General features: G+C 52.3%; 2 protein-coding genes across 8 annotated transcripts in view; one reads left to right on the forward strand and one right to left on the reverse strand.

Moving 5' to 3' along the window:
* The window catches only part of TNIP1 (TNFAIP3 interacting protein 1), a 51,859-nt gene extending 38,758 nt beyond the window's left edge, over positions 1–13,101 (forward strand). For 2 of the 7 annotated variants that reach the window (XM_030826411.1, XM_003266664.4), the window contains 8 exons: positions 80–211; positions 3,516–3,644; positions 5,838–5,969; positions 7,066–7,191; positions 7,704–7,769; positions 9,227–9,418; positions 10,652–10,765; positions 12,298–13,101. In XM_030826411.1, the coding sequence (XP_030682271.1) occupies positions 80–211; positions 3,516–3,644; positions 5,838–5,969; positions 7,066–7,191; positions 7,704–7,769; positions 9,227–9,418; positions 10,652–10,732 (858 nt within the window). In that variant the 3' untranslated portion in view covers positions 10,733–10,765; positions 12,298–13,101. The remainder of the gene's footprint in view (positions 1–79; positions 212–3,515; positions 3,645–5,837; positions 5,970–7,065; positions 7,192–7,703; positions 7,770–9,226; positions 9,419–10,651; positions 10,766–12,297) is intronic. The other 5 variants (XM_003266667.4, XM_004087243.3, XM_030826413.1 and 2 more) reach the window with 4 other exon arrangements.
* A 960-nt stretch (positions 13,102–14,061) lies between these two features.
* On the reverse strand, positions 14,062–22,591 carry GPX3 (glutathione peroxidase 3). Its single transcript, XM_003266671.2, has 5 exons — positions 22,262–22,591; positions 17,556–17,709; positions 16,048–16,165; positions 15,533–15,632; positions 14,062–15,146 (listed from the first exon to the last, which is right to left on the reverse strand). The coding sequence occupies exons 1-5, from the start codon at positions 22,346–22,348 to the stop codon at positions 14,925–14,927; spliced, it is 681 nt and encodes a 226-aa protein (XP_003266719.2). The 5' UTR covers positions 22,349–22,591; the 3' UTR covers positions 14,062–14,924.
* Positions 22,592–22,835: the final 244 nt, after the last annotated feature.

A 22,835-nucleotide genomic window follows, 5' to 3' on the forward strand; every position in this document is an offset into this window, starting at 1 on the left:
GCAGCCAGGCCCTGCCCACATCCTGGAAGTACTCTACATCCTTGCCTCACACACTCCTTCTCTCTGCCGCTGAACCCAGATCACTGAGCTGCGTCAGAAGCTGGCTGATTTGCAGAAGCAGGTGACTGACCTGGAGGCCGAGCGGGAGCAGAAGCAGCGTGACTTTGACCGCAAGCTCCTCCTGGCCAAGTCCAAGATTGAAATGGAGGAGGCAAGTGTGACTGCTGGTCCCTGCAGAGTCAGTTCCCCTCCACATTAGCAGACAGTTCAGTGGAGCAAACAAGCCAGGGGCAGGAGTCAGGAGACCCGGGGGTCTAGTGCCAAAGAGCTAGGTGACCAAAATCACAGGCACGTTCCTTCCCTGCACTGCAGTTTCCCATCTGAAAATTGAGAAGGTTGCATTAACTACAGCTTTTCACATTTTCTTGTTTTTATTCAGAACTTTTTGTTCCATTAAAATTGTAGGGACTGGGGAACTGTACAGGGAAGCACACAGTATAAAAGATCCAAGCAGGCGGCCGGGCACGATGACTCACGCCTGTAATCCTAGCACTTGGAGAGGCCTAGGCAGTTGGATTACCTGAGGTCAGGAGTTCAAGATCAGCGTGGCCAACATGATGAAATCCCGTCTCTACTAAAAATACAAAACTTAGCCAGCTGTGGCAGCAGGCACCTGTAATCCCAGCTACTCAGGTAGCTGAGGCAGGAGAATCGCTTGAACCTGGGAGGCAGAGGTTGCAGTGAGTCGAGATTGCACCATCACACTCCAGCCTGGGCAACAAGAGTGAAACTCTTTCTCAAAAAAAAAAAAAAGATCCAAGCAGGCTTGCTGTATGGCATTTGGTGGGGTGGGATGCTGCTAAGTGTTCAGCATAGTGATGGTGATTTGTTGGGGAGGGGTACAACATGAGACAGAGCTTCATTTATCCATTCATCCAGGCATTTGTCTTCAGAGCCTGTCTCAGGCATTGTGCTTGGGCATAGAGTCCATAGGAACAGCTCAACCCTGCCCTCGCTGGGAAAGAGGTGCCAGACAACTAATTACAGAAGCAAATAAAGTAAAAGTGTGTTAAGTGTTGCAAAGAAGGCCGGGTTGGGTGGCTTGTGCCTGTGATCCTGGCACTTTGGGATGCCAAGGTGGGAGGATTGCTTGAGGCCAGGAGTTTGAGAGCAACCTCAGTGACATAGCCACACCTTGTCTCTACAAAAATTAAAAAATTAGCTGGGTGTGGTAGCTTGCGTCTGTAGACCTAGCTACTCAGGCTAAGGTGGGAGGATTGCTTGAGCCCAGGAGTTGGAAGGTTCAGTGAGCTGTGATCGTGCCACTGCACTCCAGACTGGACAACAGAGTGAAACCCTGTTTCTTTAAAAGAAAAATGTATGGCTGGGCATGGTGGCTCATGCCTGTAATCCCAGCATTTTGGGAGGCCAAAGTGGGCGGATCACTTGAGATCAGGAGCTCAAGACCAGCCTGGCCAACATGGTGAAACCCTGTCTCTCATAAAAATACAAAAATTAACTGGGAGTGGTGGCACATGTCTGTAGTCCCAGCTACTCGGGAGACTTAAGGCACGAGAATTGCTTGAACCCGGGAGGTGGAGGTTGCAGTGAGCTGAGATTGCGTCACTGCACTCCAGCCTGGGCAACAGAATGAGACCCTGTCTCAAAAAAAAAAAAAAAGTACTACGAAGAAGAAGTTACAGAGATCAGAGAGTGGGCATAAGTGGGACCAGATTCTTTCTTGGGGTGAAACAACAGGTCCCCTGAAGTAGTAGTATCTGCACAGTCATATGTATGACTGAGACCAGCCAAGGCCCATTAGGACCTTGGAGCAGCTTAAAGAGGAAAGGCCACTTGACTTCCAGTCTCTTGGGAGATTTTATTTATGTCACCATGTATTCCCCTTCATGGGAACTGGGCATGGTCTTTTGCCTAGCTTAAAAATGGACATTTTCAACATGGATTGCCTTTCAGAGTTCCTCCCGTCAGCATGGGACACCAGGGGCCTTATTTGAGCAGTCAGCCTGTGTCTGTGACACCCCTTTACCTTGGAGGTGTGGTAGGGAGAACACTTCTGTCTTTCCTTATGAGTGCGCAATCATACCTGGTGACTTGCAGCCAGACGTCTTGGCTCTTTGGCCCCTCTCCCTCGCTCACAGCCATAGGTGAGACAAATCCCTGGAATCCGAGGGCTCTTCCCTGTCAGCTACAGGGAAGGTAGGACGTTTCATGACAAGGCGTGGCCCTGTAGATAAGTATGTATTCCGGTAAAGGCCATGCCCATCCGGGAGCCTCTTGTTGGGGAGTCCAGGATGATTCCCAGGGAGTTCTGACCAAGCCTGCCCTCTGCAGTCCGTACTGACTAAAGGTCACACAGGGCTGGGTGAAAACTAACCCCTGCGACTGGTCTCCTAATCACATGCTGTGAATACACAGTTATGAAATGTCCACACGCTACAAAGTGAAAGTTTCCCTGGACCACCTCCCACTGCCATGATCCCAGACCCTCCCTAGAGGGAACCACCGTTACCATTTTGGTGCATCTGTTTCCAGACCTTTCTCGCATATATGTACACATAGGAATATATAGTTTATTTGGGGATGTGCCTGGTCTTTCCACTGCACTGTGCTGCCATCCCCTAGTTTCAACACCTCCTTTGACATGGAAGGGGAGAGAGCAAGGGAATAGGAAACCTGGGTTCTAGCCCCAGCTCACTGTGTGGCCTTGGGTATGTCACTTCCCCTCTCTGGACATTTGTTTCCCATCATATTACAGGGCTGGGGCTTGATGCTGTCTAAAGGCCATCCCAGTCTTGGCTGTCTGTGGCGAAGCCCTGCTGGTTCCATAGAGGGTATGGAACCGCCCCCTGGAAGCCTTCCCTCGGCTGTGGTGATCTTTCTTTTAGCCCCACAGTATTTTGTTTCTTTCTGGAGGAGCACTCTCTGCCTTATGCCACAGTCCTCTCTGGGCGTGTCATCTCTCCTCTAGGCTCCAAGGCTGTACGAGCTGAAGTGTCTGTTAGGGATTACCGCTTTCTGTGGATCATGGAAAACCCCCATGTGAATCTGGTCAGAACTATGGCTTTTCTTTCTAGCAGATTACACACAGACAAAATTTTGCATTCAGTTTTGGGGCTCACAGCCCTCCTGAGGCCTCTGTGTGACTCATGTTAGGAACCCCATACCTGTGACTGGTAGGTAAGCTTAGACAAGAGAGGGCTGTGGCAGTTCTGGGGGTCTCAGCTGCTTAGTGGATGAACTGGTGTTGGAATCCAGGGTCTTTTACTCAACTGAGCTACTGCTTTTTCTTTTTTAAATTATTATTTAAATTGACACATGATAATTGAGGGCAGGACCGGATGGACATTACTGCACCGACCCCAGGTGCCTTGCATGTGAGCATTGTGGAGTGATGGCCAGGGGAGAATGTAAGGGCTGGGCCAGGCAGGACCGAGAATCCGAGGCCTCCTGGAGAGGCCATCCTAGCCAGCTTACCAACCCTGGGTTCCCTGCAGACCGACAAGGAGCAGCTGACAGCGGAGGCCAAGGAGCTGCGCCAAAAAGTCAAGTACCTGCAGGATCAGCTGAGCCCGCTCACCCGACAGCGTGAGTACCAGGAAAAGGAGATCCAGCGGCTCAACAAGGTGGGTGCCTTGGCCGGGGTCCCTTGGCCGGGCTCTCTTGAGTCCAGCTGCAATGCCCACCCCATCACTGGCACCCCCAACCATTCAGTTCAGGAAGGGTAACCCCCAGTCAGTGAGCTGGTATCCTGTTTCCCGCCTGCTCTGCCATTGCCTCCTACACTCGGAGTGACTCAGCCCTTGAATGAGCCTGTGTCACCCTTCCCTCTGGAGGTACACTCTTCCCCTTACGCCTCACCTGCCCACCCTGATTGTCAGGGTTCGCTTTACCCTCACTTCCTCAGCAAAGCCTTCCCTGAATCTCATTCAGCTTGCCCTGGTCTATGCTCCTGAGGTACCAGCAACTTCTCTGACACTCCTCCTTATGGCTCGTCATCACTTATTTAATTCTGTCTTCCCATCTGGCGGTGGGAGGTGCACACCTTCACCAAGGTGTATACCCTGGGCGCCTTGTACAGCGCCTGGCATCAAGCACGTGTTCAGCACACACTGATGGGAGTGGAGGAGCACGGGCTGAGGTCCCTGCCATTGTGCAGTGGGATCCAGGGAGACGGGGCCCCCAGGGTAGAGGCTGGGGAAACCAGAAACCCTCTGGTCTGAGCCAAGCGGAGTGGTCTAGTCCCAGCTTAGCCTCTCCAGTTCAGTTTTGCCATCCAAGCCCTGGTGGGAACGGCTCTAGTTCTGCCTGCTTTCCAGCAGGGTTTCAAAGATGCAAGCTGACAGGAGGGAGCTTTGAAAGGAAACATTCTCTGAGGGCCTGGAGGAGTTAAGTTCATGGCTCAGCTTTTCGTTTCGTGCTAATTGTTTTTCCTTTCCCTCTGCCTCCTGACCCTGGTCACAGTGGACTCTGGCATGAGTCGAGCATTCCTAGGCCTGCTGAGGAAACCCTTTCTTTTTGGTTTTGGTGTTTTGTAAACACTGATTATGCCAAGTCTGGGGCCCTTGACCTGTTTCCAGAGAAAGAAAAGCGATCTGTCCTGAGCTGGGGGACTTGGGGCTCTAAATCCAGGCAGAGAATTGTCCATGCTGCTGATCATAAAGATGACCTTGGAGGTTTTCTTGGCAGAGCCAGGGACAGACACCGTGTGGATGAGTAATGCAGGGCATGTGGCCTTCTTTGCTCATGACCTAGGCATCTCCCTGTCGCTGGACCTCACTCTTTCCATCTAAAAAGTGGGGTGGCGTAGGAAGATAAAGTGGAGCCATAACTTCCCCTCGGAGCATCCTGAATTTACTCTCGGTCCTGCAGTTTCTTTGCGTGTCTAGGGGAGCTGAGTAGACCAGGTGGAAGCCCGAGTCCAAATTGGGCCACGTCTTTATCTCCCCACGGTCCAGGGAGGCCCACGGGCGATGCTGAGGCATGCGAGGGGAGGTCCTGCTGTCCTGGGGCCAAAGTCCAGGGTGCCCAGTCTTGAGACGTGTTCCAGAGTTCTGAGTAACATGTTAACAGAGTTAAAGGGGAAACACAGTTAACTGAAACCTTTAAGATGTGGGCACACTGTTTATATAATCTATTGTGAACATGATAGATTAAGAGTACTTTATTTTCAAAATGTTATTTGATGATATTTCAGCCCATTTTCAGTGTTAGAAAGGGAAAATATTAACTAAACAGAAATTAAATCCAGTCTTCTCTATGTACGTAAGTGTTGAGGATGGAAGGGGTGGTTTGGATGGGAATGGATTGCTGAAGCTGAAGAATCTCAGAGCAGGGCAATTGTTGGGGAGACTGAAGCTTCCCCCGGAGGACTTAAATCTTCCTTCTAGGTCTGGGTGCTAAGAATTGAGCCACACCTGTTCAGGGAAGGGGAGATTTCCCTTTCTGCATGACAAGCCCAGTTTAGCCTGCTGGGTAAGAGCATGTGCTGGGCTTGAATCTGTGTTCTGCCACTTACTAGCTGTGTGACCTTGACCTTGGACAAGTCCCTTCAGGTCTCTGAGCCTCAGTTTTCACATCTATCAAATGAGGATGATGATCATAGTCTTTTCTTCATGGCACTGTGCAGAAGATTTAATGAAATGATATATGTAGAATGCAAATAAATAGGGCAGCATTTATTAAATAGGACTGATGGTGGTGGCTATTATTAGTATGATTATTATTAGGAAGGAGGTCCCTGAGGATGACCCCTCCAAAGGGCCCTGATTTCCAGGGGTTCCTGCTGATGGTCCCATCTTTTCTTTTCCTGATTCCAGGCCCTGGAGGAAGCACTGAGCATCCAAACCCCGCCATCATCTCCACCAACAGCATTTGGGAGCCCAGAAGGAGCAGGGGCCCTCCTAAGGAAGCAGGAGCTGGTCACGCAGAATGAGTTGCTGAAACAGCAGGTGAGGCTTCCGGGAGGAAATCAGGTGGGAGGTGCTCAGTGGGAGCTGGAGCTTTCCTGAGGGCCCAGACGGCTTGGAATCACATGGAACCTGTAATTAGTAATCCACTTTCTGGCCATTGGCCAGGACCCCCCTCTGGCTCTAGGTTTATCCTTTCCAGCACCATAACCCTAGCTTAAGTCGTTCCTCCACCACCTTTATGATTTAGCCATCTCTATGCCCCACACGTGCTATTATTTACCTAGTATTTAAAAAATAAATTCTAAATAAATGAATTTAAAAGGGAGCTTTATATCACTGCTATAAATGGAAAAAAAAACCATTTATTATTTGTCACAAGTAGAAAGTAACTGTACACAATAAACAATAAAAACAATGTTATTAAACTCTAGCCAGATACTCTTGCCAGATAAAGACTCTGAATTGGAGTTCTTTTCTCCTTTATTTAAAGGAGATTGGCAGGTACTAAAATGGTATTAAAGACCTACTAGCCCTGAGGGACACAGAAGGATTGGGGTGAACGGAAACGAAAAGGTTATGGCTCTCCCATTGTCTCTGTGCTATTTAATTTACTATGCTTTTGATCCTCCTAAACTACCTTGAACCTAGCCAGTGTCTCAGCTGATCTGCACTAAGGATGTGAAACTACAGGCTAAGAGACAGAGGCAGGCCCCACCCAACCCATCTCTGCCAGGGCACCCCGGAGCCCTAGCAGAGTTTGTAGGGTCTCTGCCCTCAGAACCAGCAGATCCAAACTCTGGTCTACACCACACTCTGGTTCTGAGATCACTGCCCCTGTGGGTCTCAGCAGAGTGAAAGGATTGCACTGGTTGATGGCTTTCAATCTTTTTTTAAAACCATATATCCTTTGTTCAAATAAAGTTCTACCTTGAAGCCCAGAATGTAAGATAGAAGGACACAGAACTACTCTGTTTGAAGTCAGGGTGGGGGCTGGAGGTGTACCTGTCCCACTCCCCATGGCGACCCCCAGCTCTGCCATCTGTGACCCCAGCAGAAGACATGGGAGTCTGGACCTGAGGAGAAATCCCCACTCAGGACCATCCGCCTCCCTCTCTTCACCCTCCCTCCACACCAGGTGAAGATCTTCGAGGAGGACTTCCAGAGGGAGCGCAGTGATCGTGAGCGCATGAATGAGGAGAAGGAAGAGCTGAAGAAGCAAGTGGAGAAGCTACAGGCCCAGGTCACCCTGTCGAATGCTCAGGTGAGAGTGACTGGACCCAGGAAGGGCGACTGGCCTGTCCTCGTGGGGAGAGGGGCCATGGATTGGAGGGCCCTGGTGAGGCTGGATGTCAGGACACTCACTGCTTCTCTCCAGCTCTGCAATCATATTTGACCTCGGCAAGGCCCTTCCCCTCTCTGACTCTTTCTTTGTACAGTGACGAGGTTTACTCTAAGATACCTCTACCTCTGACTTTCCACAGTCAGTTCTGGGGCTTTATTCTCCCAGAGTGGAACTAAAAGATGTTAGCACAGAAGCAGCGAGGTTCACGTGAACCCTCTTGACCTGTGCACAGACTACTATGACAAGCAGGTGGCCTGCAGCAATAGCCTGGGCTGTGCTCAGCCCTCAGGGCCTTTTCCCAGGGCTGGCCCACGCATGGTGGCCCAGAGGGAAGCATCAGCCGGTCAGTTCTCGTGGCTGGTTAGGCCCTGGATCCAGGCCTGGCCAGAAACCACCTGTGCTGACAGTCTTTTCTCCCTCCCTTCTCTCAGCTAAAAGCATTCAAAGATGAGGAGAAGGCAAGAGAAGCCCTCAGACAGCAGAAGAGGAAAGCAAAGGTGAGGAGGCTTGAGGGAGGTGGCAGCACTGACATCCTCTTACCTTCCTCAGGGAGCTAGCCTGATGGACACACAGTGTGTGCTCGGGCGTGGGGACATCCTCTGCTAACTAACTGATGAGTAATACAGGAAAAGCCTTAGAGCAGTATTGGTACAGAGGCAGTGCCCACAATGCATTAGCTGTCATCACTGTTGACATTCTGTGTCCGGGTAGCACCCTTCCGTGCCCATATGACTAGCCTTCTTTGGCCATGTATGAGCCTTCCGTGCCCATGTACCCACCTTCTGTGCCCATGTGCCCAGCCTTCCGTGCCCATGTATCCAACTTTCTGTGCCCATGTTCCAGCCTTTTGTGCCCATGCCCAGCCTTCCGTGTCCGTGTACCAGCCTTCCATGCCCATGTGCCCAGCCTTCCGTTTCCATGTATCAGCCTTCTGTACTCATGTGTCCAGCGTTCGGTGTCCATTTACCCAGCCTTCCGTGCCCATGTGTGAGCCTTCCGTGCCCATGTGCCCAGCCTTCCATGCCCATGTGCCCAGCCTTCCGTGCCCATGTGTGAGCCTTCCGTGCCCATGTGCCCAGCCTTCCGTGCCCATGTACCAGCCTTCCGTGCCCATGTACCAGCCTTCCGTGCCCATGTACCAGCCTTCCGTGCCCATGTACCAGCCTTCTGTGCCCATGTACCAGCCTTCAGTGCCCATGTACAGCCTTCGTGCCCATGTACAGCCTTCTGTTCTGTGCCCATGTACCAGCCTTCCGTGCCCATGTACCAGCCTTCGTGCCCATGTACCAGCCTTCCGTGCCCATGTACCAGCCTTCTGTGCCCATGTACCAGCCTTCCGTGCCCATGTACCAGCCTTCCGTGCCCATGTACCAGCCTTCCGTGCCCATGTATCAGCCTTCCGTGCCCATGTACCAGCCTTCAGTGCCCATGTATCAGCCTTCCGTGCCCATGTACCAGCCTTCAGTGCCCATGTACCAGCCTTCAGTGCCCATGTACCAGCCTTCAGTGCCCATGTACCAGCCTTCAGTGCCCATGTACCAGCCTTCTGTGCCCATGTACCAGCCTTCCGTGCCCATGTATCAGCCTTCCGTGCCCATGTACTAGCCTTCCGTGCCCATGTACCAGCCTTCCGTGCCCATGTATCAGCCTTCCGTGCCCATGTACCAGCCTTCCGTGCCCATGTACCAGCCTTCTGTGCCCATGTCACAACCTTCCATGCATGTGTACCCAACCTTCCATGCCCATGCAGCCTTCCATGCTCATATATCCAGCCTTCTATGCCCATGTATCCAGATTTCTGTACCCATGTGGCAGCCTTTCATGACCACATACCAGCCTTTGGTAGTCAGCCTGCTAGCCTTCAGAGAGCTAACATTCTAAGTAGAGGGTGATGAGATGGGTGTCCTGTGCAGCCTGTTGGCAGGCCAAAGCCAGACGTGAGCCTTTCTTGCAGGCCTCGGGAGAGCGCTACCACGTGGAGCCCCACCCGGAACATCTCTGCGGGGCCTACCCCTACGCCTACCCGCCCATGCCAGCCATGGTGCCACACCATGGCTTCGAGGACTGGTCCCAGATCCGCTACCCCCCTCCTCCCATGGCCATGGAACACCCGCCCCCACTCCCCAACTCGCGCCTCTTCCATCTGGTGAGTCTGTGCCCCTCCCTTGCTCCAGGGCACACACAGGCTGCCCCAGACACCTTCCAGAGAGGAAGGTTAAGTGAGGGGTTCAGAAACTGCGTTAAAGAAACTGAATTAAACAGCACCATGGTGGCAAGTGGGTGTCCAGGGCATGGCTCTGGGCTGCTACCCAGGGGCAGGGATCTGGCCACAATCCCACAGGGCTGCCCCACAGCTGTTCAGGGTCACTGGTCTAGGACGGAGAAGGCTGAGTAAGAGCGCAGGGTGGGAAGGAGGACTCCCTCCAGGTCCCAGGCCATGGGTATCAGAGTTTGCGTTTGCTTTTTCTTATAACTTCTGCATGTAACTAGGTTCCAGAGCCTCACCATGTTTCTCTCTCTTTCCTTTCCTTTCCTCTCCCTTCCCCTCCCTTCCCCTCTGCTCCTCTCCCCTCCCCTCTGCTCCTCTCCCCTCCCCTCCTCTTCTCTCCTCTCTTTTTTTATTTTCTTTCCCCCTTTTTTTTTTTTTTTTGAAATGGAGTTTCACTCTTTTTTGCCCATGCTAGAGTGCAGTGATATGATCTCGGCTCATTGCAACCTCTGCCTCCCAGGTTCAAGCTATTCTCCTGCCTCAGCCTCCCAAGTAGCTGGGATTACAGGCATGCACCACCACGCCCGGTAATTTTTTGTATTTTTGGTAGAGACGGGGTTTCTCCATGTTGGCCAGGCTGGTCTTGAACTCCTGACCTCAGGTGATCCACCCGCCTCGGCCTCCCAAAGTGCTAGGATTACAGGTGTGAGCCACTGCACCTGGCCTCTTTTCCCTTCTTATCATTCTTCCTCCAAAGATCTGCTGTCACTTGTCCCATTTGCCCCAGTCCTTCCTCTGCCACAGCCCCACCTTAGGCATCCCAGCTCTCCCCTGGACCATTACAGAAACCTCCTGGCTGGCCTCTTTTTCAGCTTCTCCCATATGACCATTCTTGGTACACATCTTTAAACACCAGAGTATAGTATGGCACTGAAGAGATTGGCTCTGGATTTACAAAGACCTGGATTCAAATCCAAGCTTAGCCATTCTCCTTGCTGGATGACCTTCAGCAAGTTATCCCCTCTGAGCCTCAGATTCCTTACCTGTGAAATGGGAGTGCCAGCCTGGGTTGTTACAAAGATTCAATTATACTTGACTAATACAGATTTAGTATTGTTCTGGCACAGTAGGTGCTATTGTAATTTTTGGGTGTGGTTATTGATTATTAAGCACCAGTTTTGTCGCAGCCGGAATACACCTGGCGTCTACCCTGTGGAGGGGTTCGAAATCCAAATCAGAGCTCCCAAGTGATGGACCCTCCCACAGCCAGGCCTACAGAACCAGGTGAGCCCCTAATACTGAGTCTTGGTCCTCCCTGGGGGAGATAACGTCTCATCTGCCAGCATTGCCTGAGTTTGGGGGTGATGTTACTTTCTGATCTTGGTGGAGGAGAGGCCCAGCTTTCCAAAACAGTGTTGAATGGAGAGTGATGGCAACCACAGAGTGAGGCGGGCTGAAACCATTCATTCTAGTGCATTATCTAATGCCAGGCATTGTGCCAGGTGCCATGGATGCCAAGAGAACAGAAGCAGATACAGTCCTTGCCGTTATACAGTGTAATGTCTAATGAGGGAGGCAGAAATGAATAAACAAACACCACACAAACAGGCTGCACTCAAGTGCCCTAAAGGAAGAAGAGCCGGTTTCTGTGGGAGCAGATAGCAGAGGAAGCCGACCTAGACCGGGGGCAGCATTTTAGTTGAGACTCTCAGAATGAGTGACACTAGCTAGGTGGAGAGGTAGGGGTGGAGGATGCTTTTGCAGAGAACATGACAAATGCAGAGGCCTTAGTGGGAGGAGGGGAAGTAGGGGAGCCGATTTGAGGATCGGAGGGAAGACCAGTGTGGCTGGAGCCAAGAACAAGGTAGGGAAAGAGAGGGGCAACTCGGGGTTGGGGATGTAGCCAGGTCCTGACCGTGCAGGCCTGCGGAGCGTGGTGGGGGGCCTGGGTCTTATCCTCAGCATAATGTGTAGTCACTGGACATTTTTAAAGCAGAGTGGCATGACCATATTTCTGTTTGAAAAGCTCCCCTGACCATGGTGTCCACCATGAAAGGCTGAAGAGCCTGGAGCTGTGTCCACTCGTGAAAAGATTGGGACCTTAGTGACTGCCATTGCTCCCTGTAGAGCTCTCATGGGGCACCAGGCACCACCTCGCCTATGGGACTTCTGGGAACAGAATTATAACTAGTGGGTGGGAATGACAGGGAGGCCAAGTCCATCACAACATGAAGAGGAACTTTCTAAGGGACACAGTTGTGCAGAAATGGAGCCAGCTCTGGGAGGTAGCGAGTGTCCCTTTGCAGAAGGTGTGTGAGTAGAGGCCGTGGGACGGACACCTTGGAGGGGTTGTGGTTTGGAGGATTTGGTGATTGGAAGAGGGATTGGGCTGCTCAGTCATTTTCTGTTTTTCCCCGAAGAGCCCTACAAGTTCAGTGGAGCCCCTTGGAGGCTGCTTTGATGAGTGGTAGAGATTGGTTTAATGGGAGGGGCTCCCTCCCCAGAACTGCTCCAGGATTTGAGATTGGGTTCAAATCCTAGCCCCACTACTTCCTGGACCTGGAACTATGAGCAAGTCATTTAAAACCTCTTAGTGTCCCAGTTCCCTCTTCTACAATAGGATAATAACCAGCCTTCCTCATAGGGCTGGGTGAAGATTACATGACCAGCGTACCTAAGGTACTTAGCCCTGGCACTTGGTAGCACCCAGTAACCCTAGCTGTTATTTTCACTGTTCCTGTATTGCATTCCGTAAGAGACTTTGAAACTCACTCTACCACATAATCATGAAGTCCTCAAAATTTTTGTTTATTTAGAGTCTCCAAAAAATGACCGTGAGGGGCCTCAGTGAGACCAGATTGTGTCATTTGGCTCCACCTTCATCTTGCAGAGCCAGCTGACCTCAGATTGCCGAAAAACTAGAAGCCACTTGCACGGTGTGGCCAGAGCCTCAGCTGGATGAGAGGTTGAGATGGGTGGTCAGCTTGTACACCAGTCCCTGAACTGAGCTGTTTACAGGACTGGGGAGGCTCCACCCAGAAGGCTTTCATTTGTACTCTGCTGGGAGTGACTGGGAAAAACTCACTTCCCTGCTGCTGAGTGGAGAGAGGCCTCATCCGGCTTTGACCTGCCATCCGTTGCAGAAGCCTCCAGGAGCAGCAATCCTAAGAGTGGGATGCAGCCAAGACTCCCTTCCTTCAAAACGTCCCGGAAGTGGTTTCAGGCCCTCTAGTTGCCATGACCAATTTGTGTGTGTGTTTAATTTGTGCTTCAAGCTCTGTAGCAGGACCTGCCCCACGTACACCCCTACCCCTCTGTGAGGAGCTGTGGGAAGTGTGGGTTTGTCTCCGGAACAGAAGAGAATGACGGATATTCTGGCTCTGGGGCCCTCTCCACCACCACTCACTGTAGCCTTGCTGAAGCCATCACAGATGGGAGAAGGCCATGCCAGCCACGTCCGCCGAGGGGCCCCAGCCTGAAGCTGCCAGGCCCTGAGGTTCACACCCTGGACCCCGTAGCTGGAGGCCTGTGGTGCCAGACGCCCAGATTAGGGTGGCTGTCCATCCCTGGATAGCTATTTGCACGAATCATGGACATAAATCCAAGTTGAAGAAGATCAACATTCTGACTCATGTTCATTTATGCGCTAATGTTCCCCTATCAACCCCCTGCTTTCCTGGGTCCCTCCTTCTGTTCCCATTTTCTTCCTTTCCCTGAGATGGTCATCATTACTCAAGAGTAATGGTGACGTATCAGGGCCTCCCTGAGGGTAGGGCAACCAGGGGCAGCGGAAGGAGCCTAGGCCAGGACTCAGGAGACTTGGGTTTAAATTCCAGTCCTGCCCCTCACTCATCAGGAGACCTGGGGCAAGGCGTCGCCCTTCTGTGAGCCTCAGTTTCCTCATCTGTCAAACAGAACACCTCATCTTAACCTTAGCTGACTTGGAGAACTGTGGGAGGGAATGAGAGTAGATCAGAACTGGTTTTATAAACTCCAAATGCTGAGTGAGAGAAGCAGAGTGGGCCAAGGTAGGAGCCAAAAAGCAGGGACTCAAAGCATTCTCTAATTTCTCTCTCTCTCTTTTTTTTTTTTTTAAGAGACAGTCTCACTATGTTGCCCAGGCTGGAGTGCAGTGGCTCTTCACAGACTCAGTCACGGCACACTATAGCCTCAAACTCCTGGGCTCAAGGGAGCCTCCCACATCAGTCTCCCAAGTAGCTGGGGCTACAGGAGTGCACCACTGCACCTAGCTATTAGGTTGTTGCAAAAGTAATAGTGATTTTTGCCCCTTTTTTTGTGGCGGGGGGGCCTCCCTCATGAAGATGCCACCCCTGACAGGGCTACATGGCCCTTGCACTCTGCCTTGGTTGATCTCAGGGAGAATTGTGGGGTGGGGAGGTAGCCTTGGATTTTGCCATATGGTGAAAACCGCAATTACCTTTGCACCCACTGTAAAAAGTTTTCGTTGTTTTATTTGTTCTTTTCTCATCCTCCCCCCTTTACCCTGCCCCACCTTCTCCTCCTCACTCCCCACCCAGGCGGGGGCGGCCACCATTGAAGAAGCACCACACACAGTAGGCTCAGCTGCTGCAGAAAGGCTTTTACTGGGCAGACAGGGTGAGTCTCATGCCAATGGACCAGTGAGGGGAGAGGGCACGTCCTCCGAAGGAGCAGGGGTGGCATCCCTGCCCAGGGGCCTTAGCCTGAATGCACTAAGGGCTGGCCCCTCAGGCAGGCTCAGGGGAGGTCCGCCCACAAGGGCTTTGGGCCCCTCCCTCATGAAGACGCCACCCCTGACATGGGGTACGTGGCCCTTGCTGTCACATCTGCCTTGGCTGATCTCAGGGAGGTTGATCTCTTTCAGGGAGAACTGTGGGGTGGGGATGTAGCCTTGGGAGGGCCCTTCAGGAAGTAGGAGTGGGGGGTTGGGCAGTGTGGTAGATCCAGAAACTTCTGGGGATGTCAGTCGTAGTTACTAATATTTGGAGGCAGTGGGAGATGCGGGCCCCAAGGTTGAGGTATTGGTTAGAGCAGAACAATTGGACCTAGAGCTGGTTTTTCCTTTGGGTTTAGGTGTAAGTGAACTATTATCATTGGAATGGGGAACTGGAGAGAAAGCGTTGTTACTCTCCAGCACTACACAGCTGCAGGCACACAGATGGTACACATTCCCAGAAAGACACATAGGTAGACATGTGGCTGTACACCCATGCACACACACACAGTCACGCAGACCTGTAGGCATGTGTGTAAATACCCACATGCACCCACACCCACATGCCTGGCAGTACACAGAACTGTATGCATCCATTTGTGCCAGGCTGGGGCCTTGAGTGATAGGAAAGGGGTCTGTGTTGGGTAGATAGTGTGGTTGGAGACACGGATTCCTTCCTGAACAAAGTCCCTCCCCTACATGGCAGACATGGGATGAGACGGCCTTCATTTACTTCCTCTTGACCCCCAGGGCTGCCTGCCGCCTCATGTAGGACAGGATGTCCATCTTGACGTTGCTGACCGTGGTCCGGTGGTGCCAGCGCATGATGGGTGTACCATCTGGCCCCACCAGGAACTTCTCAAAGTTCCAGCGGATGTCGTGAACCTTCATGGGTTCCCAGAAGAGGCGGTCAGATGTACCCAGGAGCTCCGAGGTGGGAGGACAGGAGTTCTAGAGCAGGGATGAGAGGAGTGTCAACCTTGCTTGAGGCCCCCTGACCCTCTTCCTTCCCAGGCCTTCCTGGGGTGGGAGAATAGCCTGGCCCTGAGAAAAGAGCCCCAGTTTGGGAGTTAGAAGACTACCAGCGCCAGCTGTGGTTCTAGAAGATTGTGAGACCCTTAGTATGTTCACTCTGGGTCCTCCTTCTGGGCCTTTCTGTAAAATGGGCCAATGAGACCCTAGTCAGGGTTTGCAGAGCCCTCTAGTTGGAACAATAGTCAGGTGCCAAGAAATTCCCCAAGAGTCCAGGAGCAGGGGAGGTGGCATGGGCCCTGACGCTGCGGGCTGGAGCCAGGAGGGGCTGCAGCCCCAGCCAACGCAGGTGACAGCTCACTCACCTTTAGGAAAGTGTAGAATTTCTGCTCTTTCTCTCCATTGACATCCCCTTTCTCAAAGAGCTGGAAATTAGGGACAAAGCCTCCACCTGGTCGGACATACCTGTTGAGGAATGTTCTTAGGTGGGTCCCAAGGAGGTGGGCACAGGGCTCAGAAATGAGAGGAAGGGACAGAACAGGGGAGAGGGTGTTGGGGGTCTGAATTTATTCTGCAGTGGGCAGCAGGAGCCAGTGAACGTGCAGTGGGCGTAGGCATAATGTGAGTCCACAGTCTTCCTTTCCAGCCTGATCCCTTTTCAGTGTCCCCCAACCTTGGTGCTCCCCACGGATGCACATCACAACCAGTTGTCCCTGTCCTTCTCCCTCTCTTGTCCCTTCCCTTCCCTTATTCCACTGGGGATCCTAGAAGAGGAGAGTGGTTCTTGGTGGCCGATAAATGTCCACCATGAATTGGGGTTGATACAAGACACGTGGGCCATGTGAGAGGAGCTTTCTCAGGATGCTGAGTGAGCACTCACTTGAGGGTGGGAAGGATCTCTGAGTTCTCTCCTGGTTCCTGTTTTCCAAACTGGTTGCAGGGAAAGCCCAGAATGACCAGACCAAATGGTGCAAGCTCTTCCTGTAGTGCATTCAGTTCTGGGCCAAAGAGAAAGCAGACATGGGAGTCTCCTGGCGAGGAGCCCTGTCTCATCCACACCACTCCCCTGGCTCACCCGCTGTGCCGCTGGAACTACTGAGGCCCGAGAAAGGGAGGGACTTGCCCAAGATCACCAGTGAATTCACAGCAATGCGGGGACTCAGGTCTTATCCTCTTGACTCTAATCCGGATGGATTGGAGGTTTGGGGGACAAGAATAATACCCTTCCTCAAGTCAGCTGTCAGTCACCTGCCCATTGCCAAGGCCCTCCACCTGGGCCAGCTAGAGCACTCATTCAGGGCCCTCAGGATTGAGTTTCCTGGAGCAAGAACTATCCATCCCTGGATACAAGGCGGAGAACTTCTTTGGGGTGAGGTTACAACCCTCCCATAATCTTTGGCAAATCAGGAACACAGATGAGGCCCTGGCCCAGCTCCCCAGTTTCCTCAGTGTCCCCTGGTCTCTTTTGCAGCAGCACCCAGCCCATCTCTTGCCCAAACGCACTCTCCTCTGTTCCAAGGCTAGAGAGAAGCATCCCAGACAGAGCACTCACAGCCACTGGGCCACGTGACCGCCGTCCTTCCACTTCCGGGAATTCACCTGTGATTGCCAGGCAGAGCATGGAGGGTCAAATTGCTCTTGCCTCCCTGACCCCCTGCCAGTAGACTGCTCAGCCCCAAAGCGTTTTCCCCTGGGTGCTGTCGCTTGCCTTTGGTTGCCTGTTATTCTACCCCAGCTAGGGCGAATGGAGTAAGCATATTAGGAGATCATGAAACCTGGGCCAAATGCCCCATTCCGCCACTAATAGCTTTGTGACCCTGTTTAAGTTGTATCTTCACTCTGAGTCTTGGTTTCCTATCTGTAAATTGAGAAGAGGGGAAGGCTAAACTAGATCATCTTCAAAGTTTATTTTAGAATGGGTATTAGAAGTGTAGCCTGCCCCTTCATCCCGCCACACCACGCATACACTCTGGGGCCTCGAGGCAATTGCCTGCTTTCCAGAGAGCTGCCAAGAGGAGCACCAAAGCAGATGGGGCTGAGGGAAAATGAGATATTCTCAGCAAGATGGAGCTCCAGTTACCATCTCATGCTCCAGCCAAAGGGAGCTCTAAGCACAAACCTAATCTGTATCCCTCTGCCTTTAGGGTGGTTGAGGTGCCCAGAGATGAAGAAGGATAACTAGGAATCTCCTAGAACATGTCCAAAGGCAATCAAACCTCAGGCTTATATAATCATCTTCACAAAACCACGGAACACAGTGGAGCTGAGAAAAGGGGCTTAGACTCTCGTGATTGCCATCACCCTTCCCCCCGTGCACCAGAAAAGCTCCCGTGATTGAAATATGTCATATAGCCCCAAATAAAGCAGGGAGGAAGGGTGGGCTCTTACCAATGTACTGGCCTGTCAGGCCTCAGTAGCTGGCCACGTTGACAAAGAGGACGTATTTGCCAGCATACTGCTTGAAGGGGATGTACTCCTCCCCATCAATGGTGAGGGCTCCGTACTCATAAATGGTGCTGCTCATGCCACCATGGCAGTCCATCTGGAACACAGGCCGTAAAAGGAGCAGTTAGAGCTGGAAAGGAACTTAGACATCTCCGTTTTCAAAAGAATGAAAGATCCCAACAGGGAGAGTGACTTTCTCAAAATCATCACCAAGAATTGGAACTGGACTAGCACTGAGGTCTCCTAATCCCTTGTTTAAGATAATGATTATGAAAGCACCTAATAAGTGCTTTTTTATGCACTTAATATTAAGTGCTTAATAAGCACTTATTAATGTTAAGCACCTAGTAAGCACTTACTAATATTAAGCACTTAATAAGTGAGTGCTGTGGAACCCTGGAGAATGACTTACTTTGCTAATTACTTCCACATCACATGTCAATTTCAGAACATTTACTGGGCTCTCAGGGAGACTGCCCTAAAGCTGATGACTGGATTCCTGGACGGGCTGATGGAGACTGGTTGGGTAGCTGTTGGAATAATCTGGGCAATTGAGGATGAGAACCTGAACTAGGCCAGTGTGAAGGAAAAACTGAACAGAAAGGAGGAAGAGGCAGTATGGACATGGTGATTCAGAGGCTCCCAATCTGCAGGACAGGAAAGATGAGGCTGTTGTTACCAAATAGGGAAGCAGGACTGAGAGCCAGGCATGGGGGAAAGGGCTGTGGTGAGGTAGGGAAAAGCAATAGTACCTGCATGTGTTAATGTTCCGGGTCTGAGCAGGCTGGTGATGACCCTTATGCCTTCCTCCCTCCCCAGCTGCTGCTCACAGTCAGCTTCCAGGACAAGGAGGGACAGAGTGCAGTGGACTGTGGGCTGGGAGACCTGGGCTCCATGTCCCTATGCCATTAACTCCCTGTGTGGTCTTGGACTGGTCCTTTCTTTTCTTCGGACCTGAGTTTCCTCATTTATAAAATGAGAACCTTGAACCGAACCAACTCTTCAACCAGGTCAACCATGATGGCTTGATAGAATCATGATCAGTGGGAGAGGGGGGATTGGGGTCACTGCTGGCTAGTAGGATGTGGTCTATGAGCCTACTCTGCCCCTGACACAGACAACAAAACTCTGAGACTACTCTTCAAAGGATGTCATTGCATCATTGACACAATTTGGCAGGTGGGCTGGTCGTGACAGGAAAGGAAAAACCTTGAAGCCATTGTATAAGGTGGTCTTTAAGGTTCTTTGTGGCCATCCTTTGAGAGGTGGGCAGACAATAAACAAATGGAATGCAAAGTAGCATTATAGACCAGGAGAGGGCAGAGACAGGTGGCTGGAGTTAGAGAAGCAAATTCACTCCCTCTCTTCCCCTCAATTCTGGAGAACTTGCTGTTGAGGCAAGGTACCTGGGCCTGACCAGCTGAAGGGAGTGATCCATGCTGCAGGGCGTGGCCCCAGTAGGGTGCAGAAGAGCTGCCTCTTGTCATGAAGCAGGCCTGCTGAGCCGGGCGAGGCTGCACTTCCTCCGTCAGGCCATTCCCTGGCAGCTGCAAGCTCTCTTCTTGGCTCTGGTGCAAACTTCCTGCTTTACATGACTCTAATATTCCACACCCTGTGACTTTTGGTGGGTGCTGGAGGCAGGCCCCAGACCTAAGATCAACATTCCTACTGCTCCTGGACCTCCTCGCTCCCAGCCGGGGCCAGTTCCACCTTAAAATGCAGACAAACTGGGGCACAACAAATACACCCTAGACTGCCACTAAGATCTAGTGGCCAGAAAGCCAGGCATGTCTATAGCCTCTCCACTTTTTTAACTCTGCCATGATCCAAAAATGAACTCTGAGACATGGAAGAAAAAAATATTACAGGTTGTCCTAATAATGGGAGCTTGTAAACAGAAGGACCAGCTTCTGGGCACAGTTTCAGCTTGGGGGTGTGGCAAAGAGAACCCTATTTCATTAGGTTCTATTTTTTGCTGGCTGCGTGGCCCTGAGCAAGTCACTTACACTGTCTGGGCATATACCGTCCAGGGAGATAAGCATGCTGCTGCCCAAAACGGTTGTGGGAATCTGTTGGCAGAGCAAAACAGGCCTGGAGTCTCTTGGAACGAAACCTCATGTCAAGGGATAGTGGGGGTCAGAAGGCCCGTGGGTGGAGAGCCACGGCTGTGCTCACCACTGATCACTGCAGCTTAGTCCTCTATGAGCCCCCTTCCCTTTTCTGGGCACATGGAATCCCAGAGCACTGCATCTGAAACAGTGGCCGGAGGAGATAAGGGGAGAGGCCATGAGGGTTCCTGAATCCTCCTATAGCCAGGCAAGAGAAGAGGGTTCCAATGGCTTGAGAGTTGGATGATGGACTCAGCCAGGACTCTGGCTGGCTGGGGCTGCTGGTCTTGTGTCTTTCTCCCCTCCCATCTTATCACTCCTATTAATATGATGCTGTGAGAAGTGGTCTGGGAGTCAAGAGACCTGAGTGCTGGGCTTTGCTGTGTTTCTGATGCCATGTGACCCCCTTTTCTGGGGCTCCAGCTCCTCCGTTGTAAGATGGAGTCAGATTCAGGGCTGTCTTAAGGGCCCTTTAACTCTGTCAGCCTGTGGTTCCATGATTCTCTCTGCCAGGTTTAGTCACCTAGAAACCAGCAGTTACTAGGATCCCATGCACGTCAGCAGTTGTCACTCTTTCCGGCTTCTGCAGTCCTTTTGTAGAGACAAGGAGCGTGGGCAGCCTGAAGTTGGACTGGGGAGGGGACGCAGCAAGAAGAGGAGGACCCCGTCTCTTCCCTAGCCTCTCCCTTTGGATTGGTAAGAGGAAAACACCCCTCTGAGGCTGAGTCACCTTTCGTCCATTGCATTCTCCATATGTCCCATAACCCTATCTCTTTACCCTGGGGTTCGGGGTAAGGTGAGTGGTTGGGTCCTAACCCAGAGCTAAGATATCTGAACTCTAAGAACTTGGGGGCAGAGATGGGCATGCCCAGGCTTTCATTAGCCAGCAAGTCCTGACTGGTTGTACACCTCACCCTAAAACTTTTCTAGACCATCCCCATCCTATTCTCTCTGAGTCCATTTATCCTTCCCCAGAGTTCTGCAGAGAAGACACAGCTATGATGAGTTATTCGTGGAGTCCACGTGGAGTCCAAGAAGGCTCCTCACTAGCCTTCTTGAGGCAGGGCCCAATTGTATCTTCTTTGACCCTTCCAAAACTGAGAGGTTGGGACTGACTCCATGGTGCTGGCCTGTCTATGGCCCACCCCAAACCTCAGTGTTGAAAATCGACCCCATTCCTGACCTGGAAAATGCCTTCTGAGTTGGGGATTATGAACAGGGATGGATAAAAAGGAGGGGACTTGGACGAAGTGGCTTCACATCCATTTAGACTGACTCCAAGGAGAGGCTGATTAATGGGATTTAGGCTGAGGACAGAAAGGGGGTGAGTAACATGGAAGGAACCCTGTGCTTGCAATGGGCTTCCTCAGAAGTGGACAGAATTTTGGAAACAGAATCCTAGACTCATAAGATCTTAATTGAAGTGAATGCCCGGGAGATTTTAGAAACACAAGCTCAGAGCTTGCAAAAATGTGAGTTATGCATGTTGGGAGGTTGGAGACAGAAATCGCTCTCTTTGAGTCTATCCCTACACCTGGCTTCTGCCTCCTTCCCCACCCACTCCCACTCCCTGGGTAGAGGAGAGGTCTACAGAGCCCACCCCAGTACATAGTGTCAAAGGAGATAAGCATGCTGGATCATCCCACTCCTGGCCTCAGTATCCCCACTCCAGGTATGGGCCACACACCTGCTGGAAATAGACTGAGGCTCCAGAGAATTCTACCTCTTCTGAATTAGCAGTCCCCAGCTTTCTCCAATTACCAGGTTTCCTCAGGCTAATGAGGACACTGGGTCCTGGGTAGTGAGGCTGCCCCAGAGGGAAATTTTTCAGCTTCTCCAAGCATCCCCTCTGAGGCCCCCGTGTACTCCCACCCCCAAACTCCCCCCTGCAGATGGAGAAACGGGGGTCCAGGAGCAGGTAAGGACTCAGGGTCCTGAGTGTTCTGCACTGTCACACCAGAGCTCTTTCTAGCACAGATCTCTGCCTCTTCTACCAATACCCTGAATCCAAGTGGCCATTTCTACCTGCCTGTATCATTCTTGGGGTAGAAGAGCCCCCCACAGCAGTTCTTCAGGACCAGGACCACCCAGCTGCCTCTCCCCTTTCTCCTTGTCTGTCTCCCTGGGAACTTGCACAGCCCACCCAGACGCTAGGCATTTTTTTCTGTGACGCCCTCCCTCTCAGGCCCTACTGAAGGGGAGCAGCTCAGGCACGGAGGTGACATAGATGTAGCAAGGCGACCCTCGAGGTGGCAGTGGGGAGAAAGTGCGAGCTCGGGGAGAGAGACCTTCCTCCCTTAGTCATTGTGCCCGCCTGAAGCACCAGGTCTCGGCTCTCCAACAGATGGAACTACGAGACGACGACGGTCGGGGGCGGGGTCCCGGCGGCAGAGGGGGCGGCCAAAGGGGTTCAGGGGGTCCCTCGCACCTGGGGATCGCCCATCTGGAGGGGAGCCTGGGAAAAGGGGTGCATTGCACTGAGCGCTGGACACCGAGGGGCTAGGTTTGTTCTCCCGGCCCCTGGCTCGGAGGCTCACTCACCTTCGACTTCTCTTGTCCCCGGCTCTGCGGGACGAAGCCGGCCAGGAGCAGGGAGAGCAGGCAGGACGCCTGCAGCAGCCGGGCCATGGCGGGGTGGGGGCACACTCAGGGTCGCCCGAGCCGCTGCCTGATCCCTGGCCACCGTCCGTCTGAGGTGTCCGGCGCTCCCAGCCACCTTTCAAGCCCTCGGGTGTGACCAATCCGCGGCCAAGTCGGGGCCCTTGCAGCCAATCGCTAGGCGGCTGGGATTTCAGGGGCGGGCGCGACTTGCCCTCAGCTCCCCACCTCCCCGGCCCGGGGCGACAGTGACATAAGCAAATCTGGGCAGAGAGGTGGAAGTCAGGTCCCTGTGGACGTGGGAGGCGGTCCCTTCCTCTTTTGGCTTCAAAGCGCGAAAGGAGGCAGGCACAGCGGTCTCCATTACAGCCAGGGCAAGGGGGCTAATAGCTCCCAAGAACTGATGGAAGTCTCCATTCTGGGAAGCATTTCTTATTCCTTCGGGGCTTTAAAAACACCTCGCGATGGTCCTCTGGAAATTGAGGGTTTAAAACTTCAGCAAGATCTGAAGTTAAAC

The sequence above is a fragment of the Nomascus leucogenys genome, chromosome 2, assembly GCF_006542625.1.
Source record: "Nomascus leucogenys isolate Asia chromosome 2, Asia_NLE_v1, whole genome shotgun sequence".
Lineage (NCBI taxonomy): Eukaryota > Metazoa > Chordata > Mammalia > Primates > Hylobatidae > Nomascus > Nomascus leucogenys.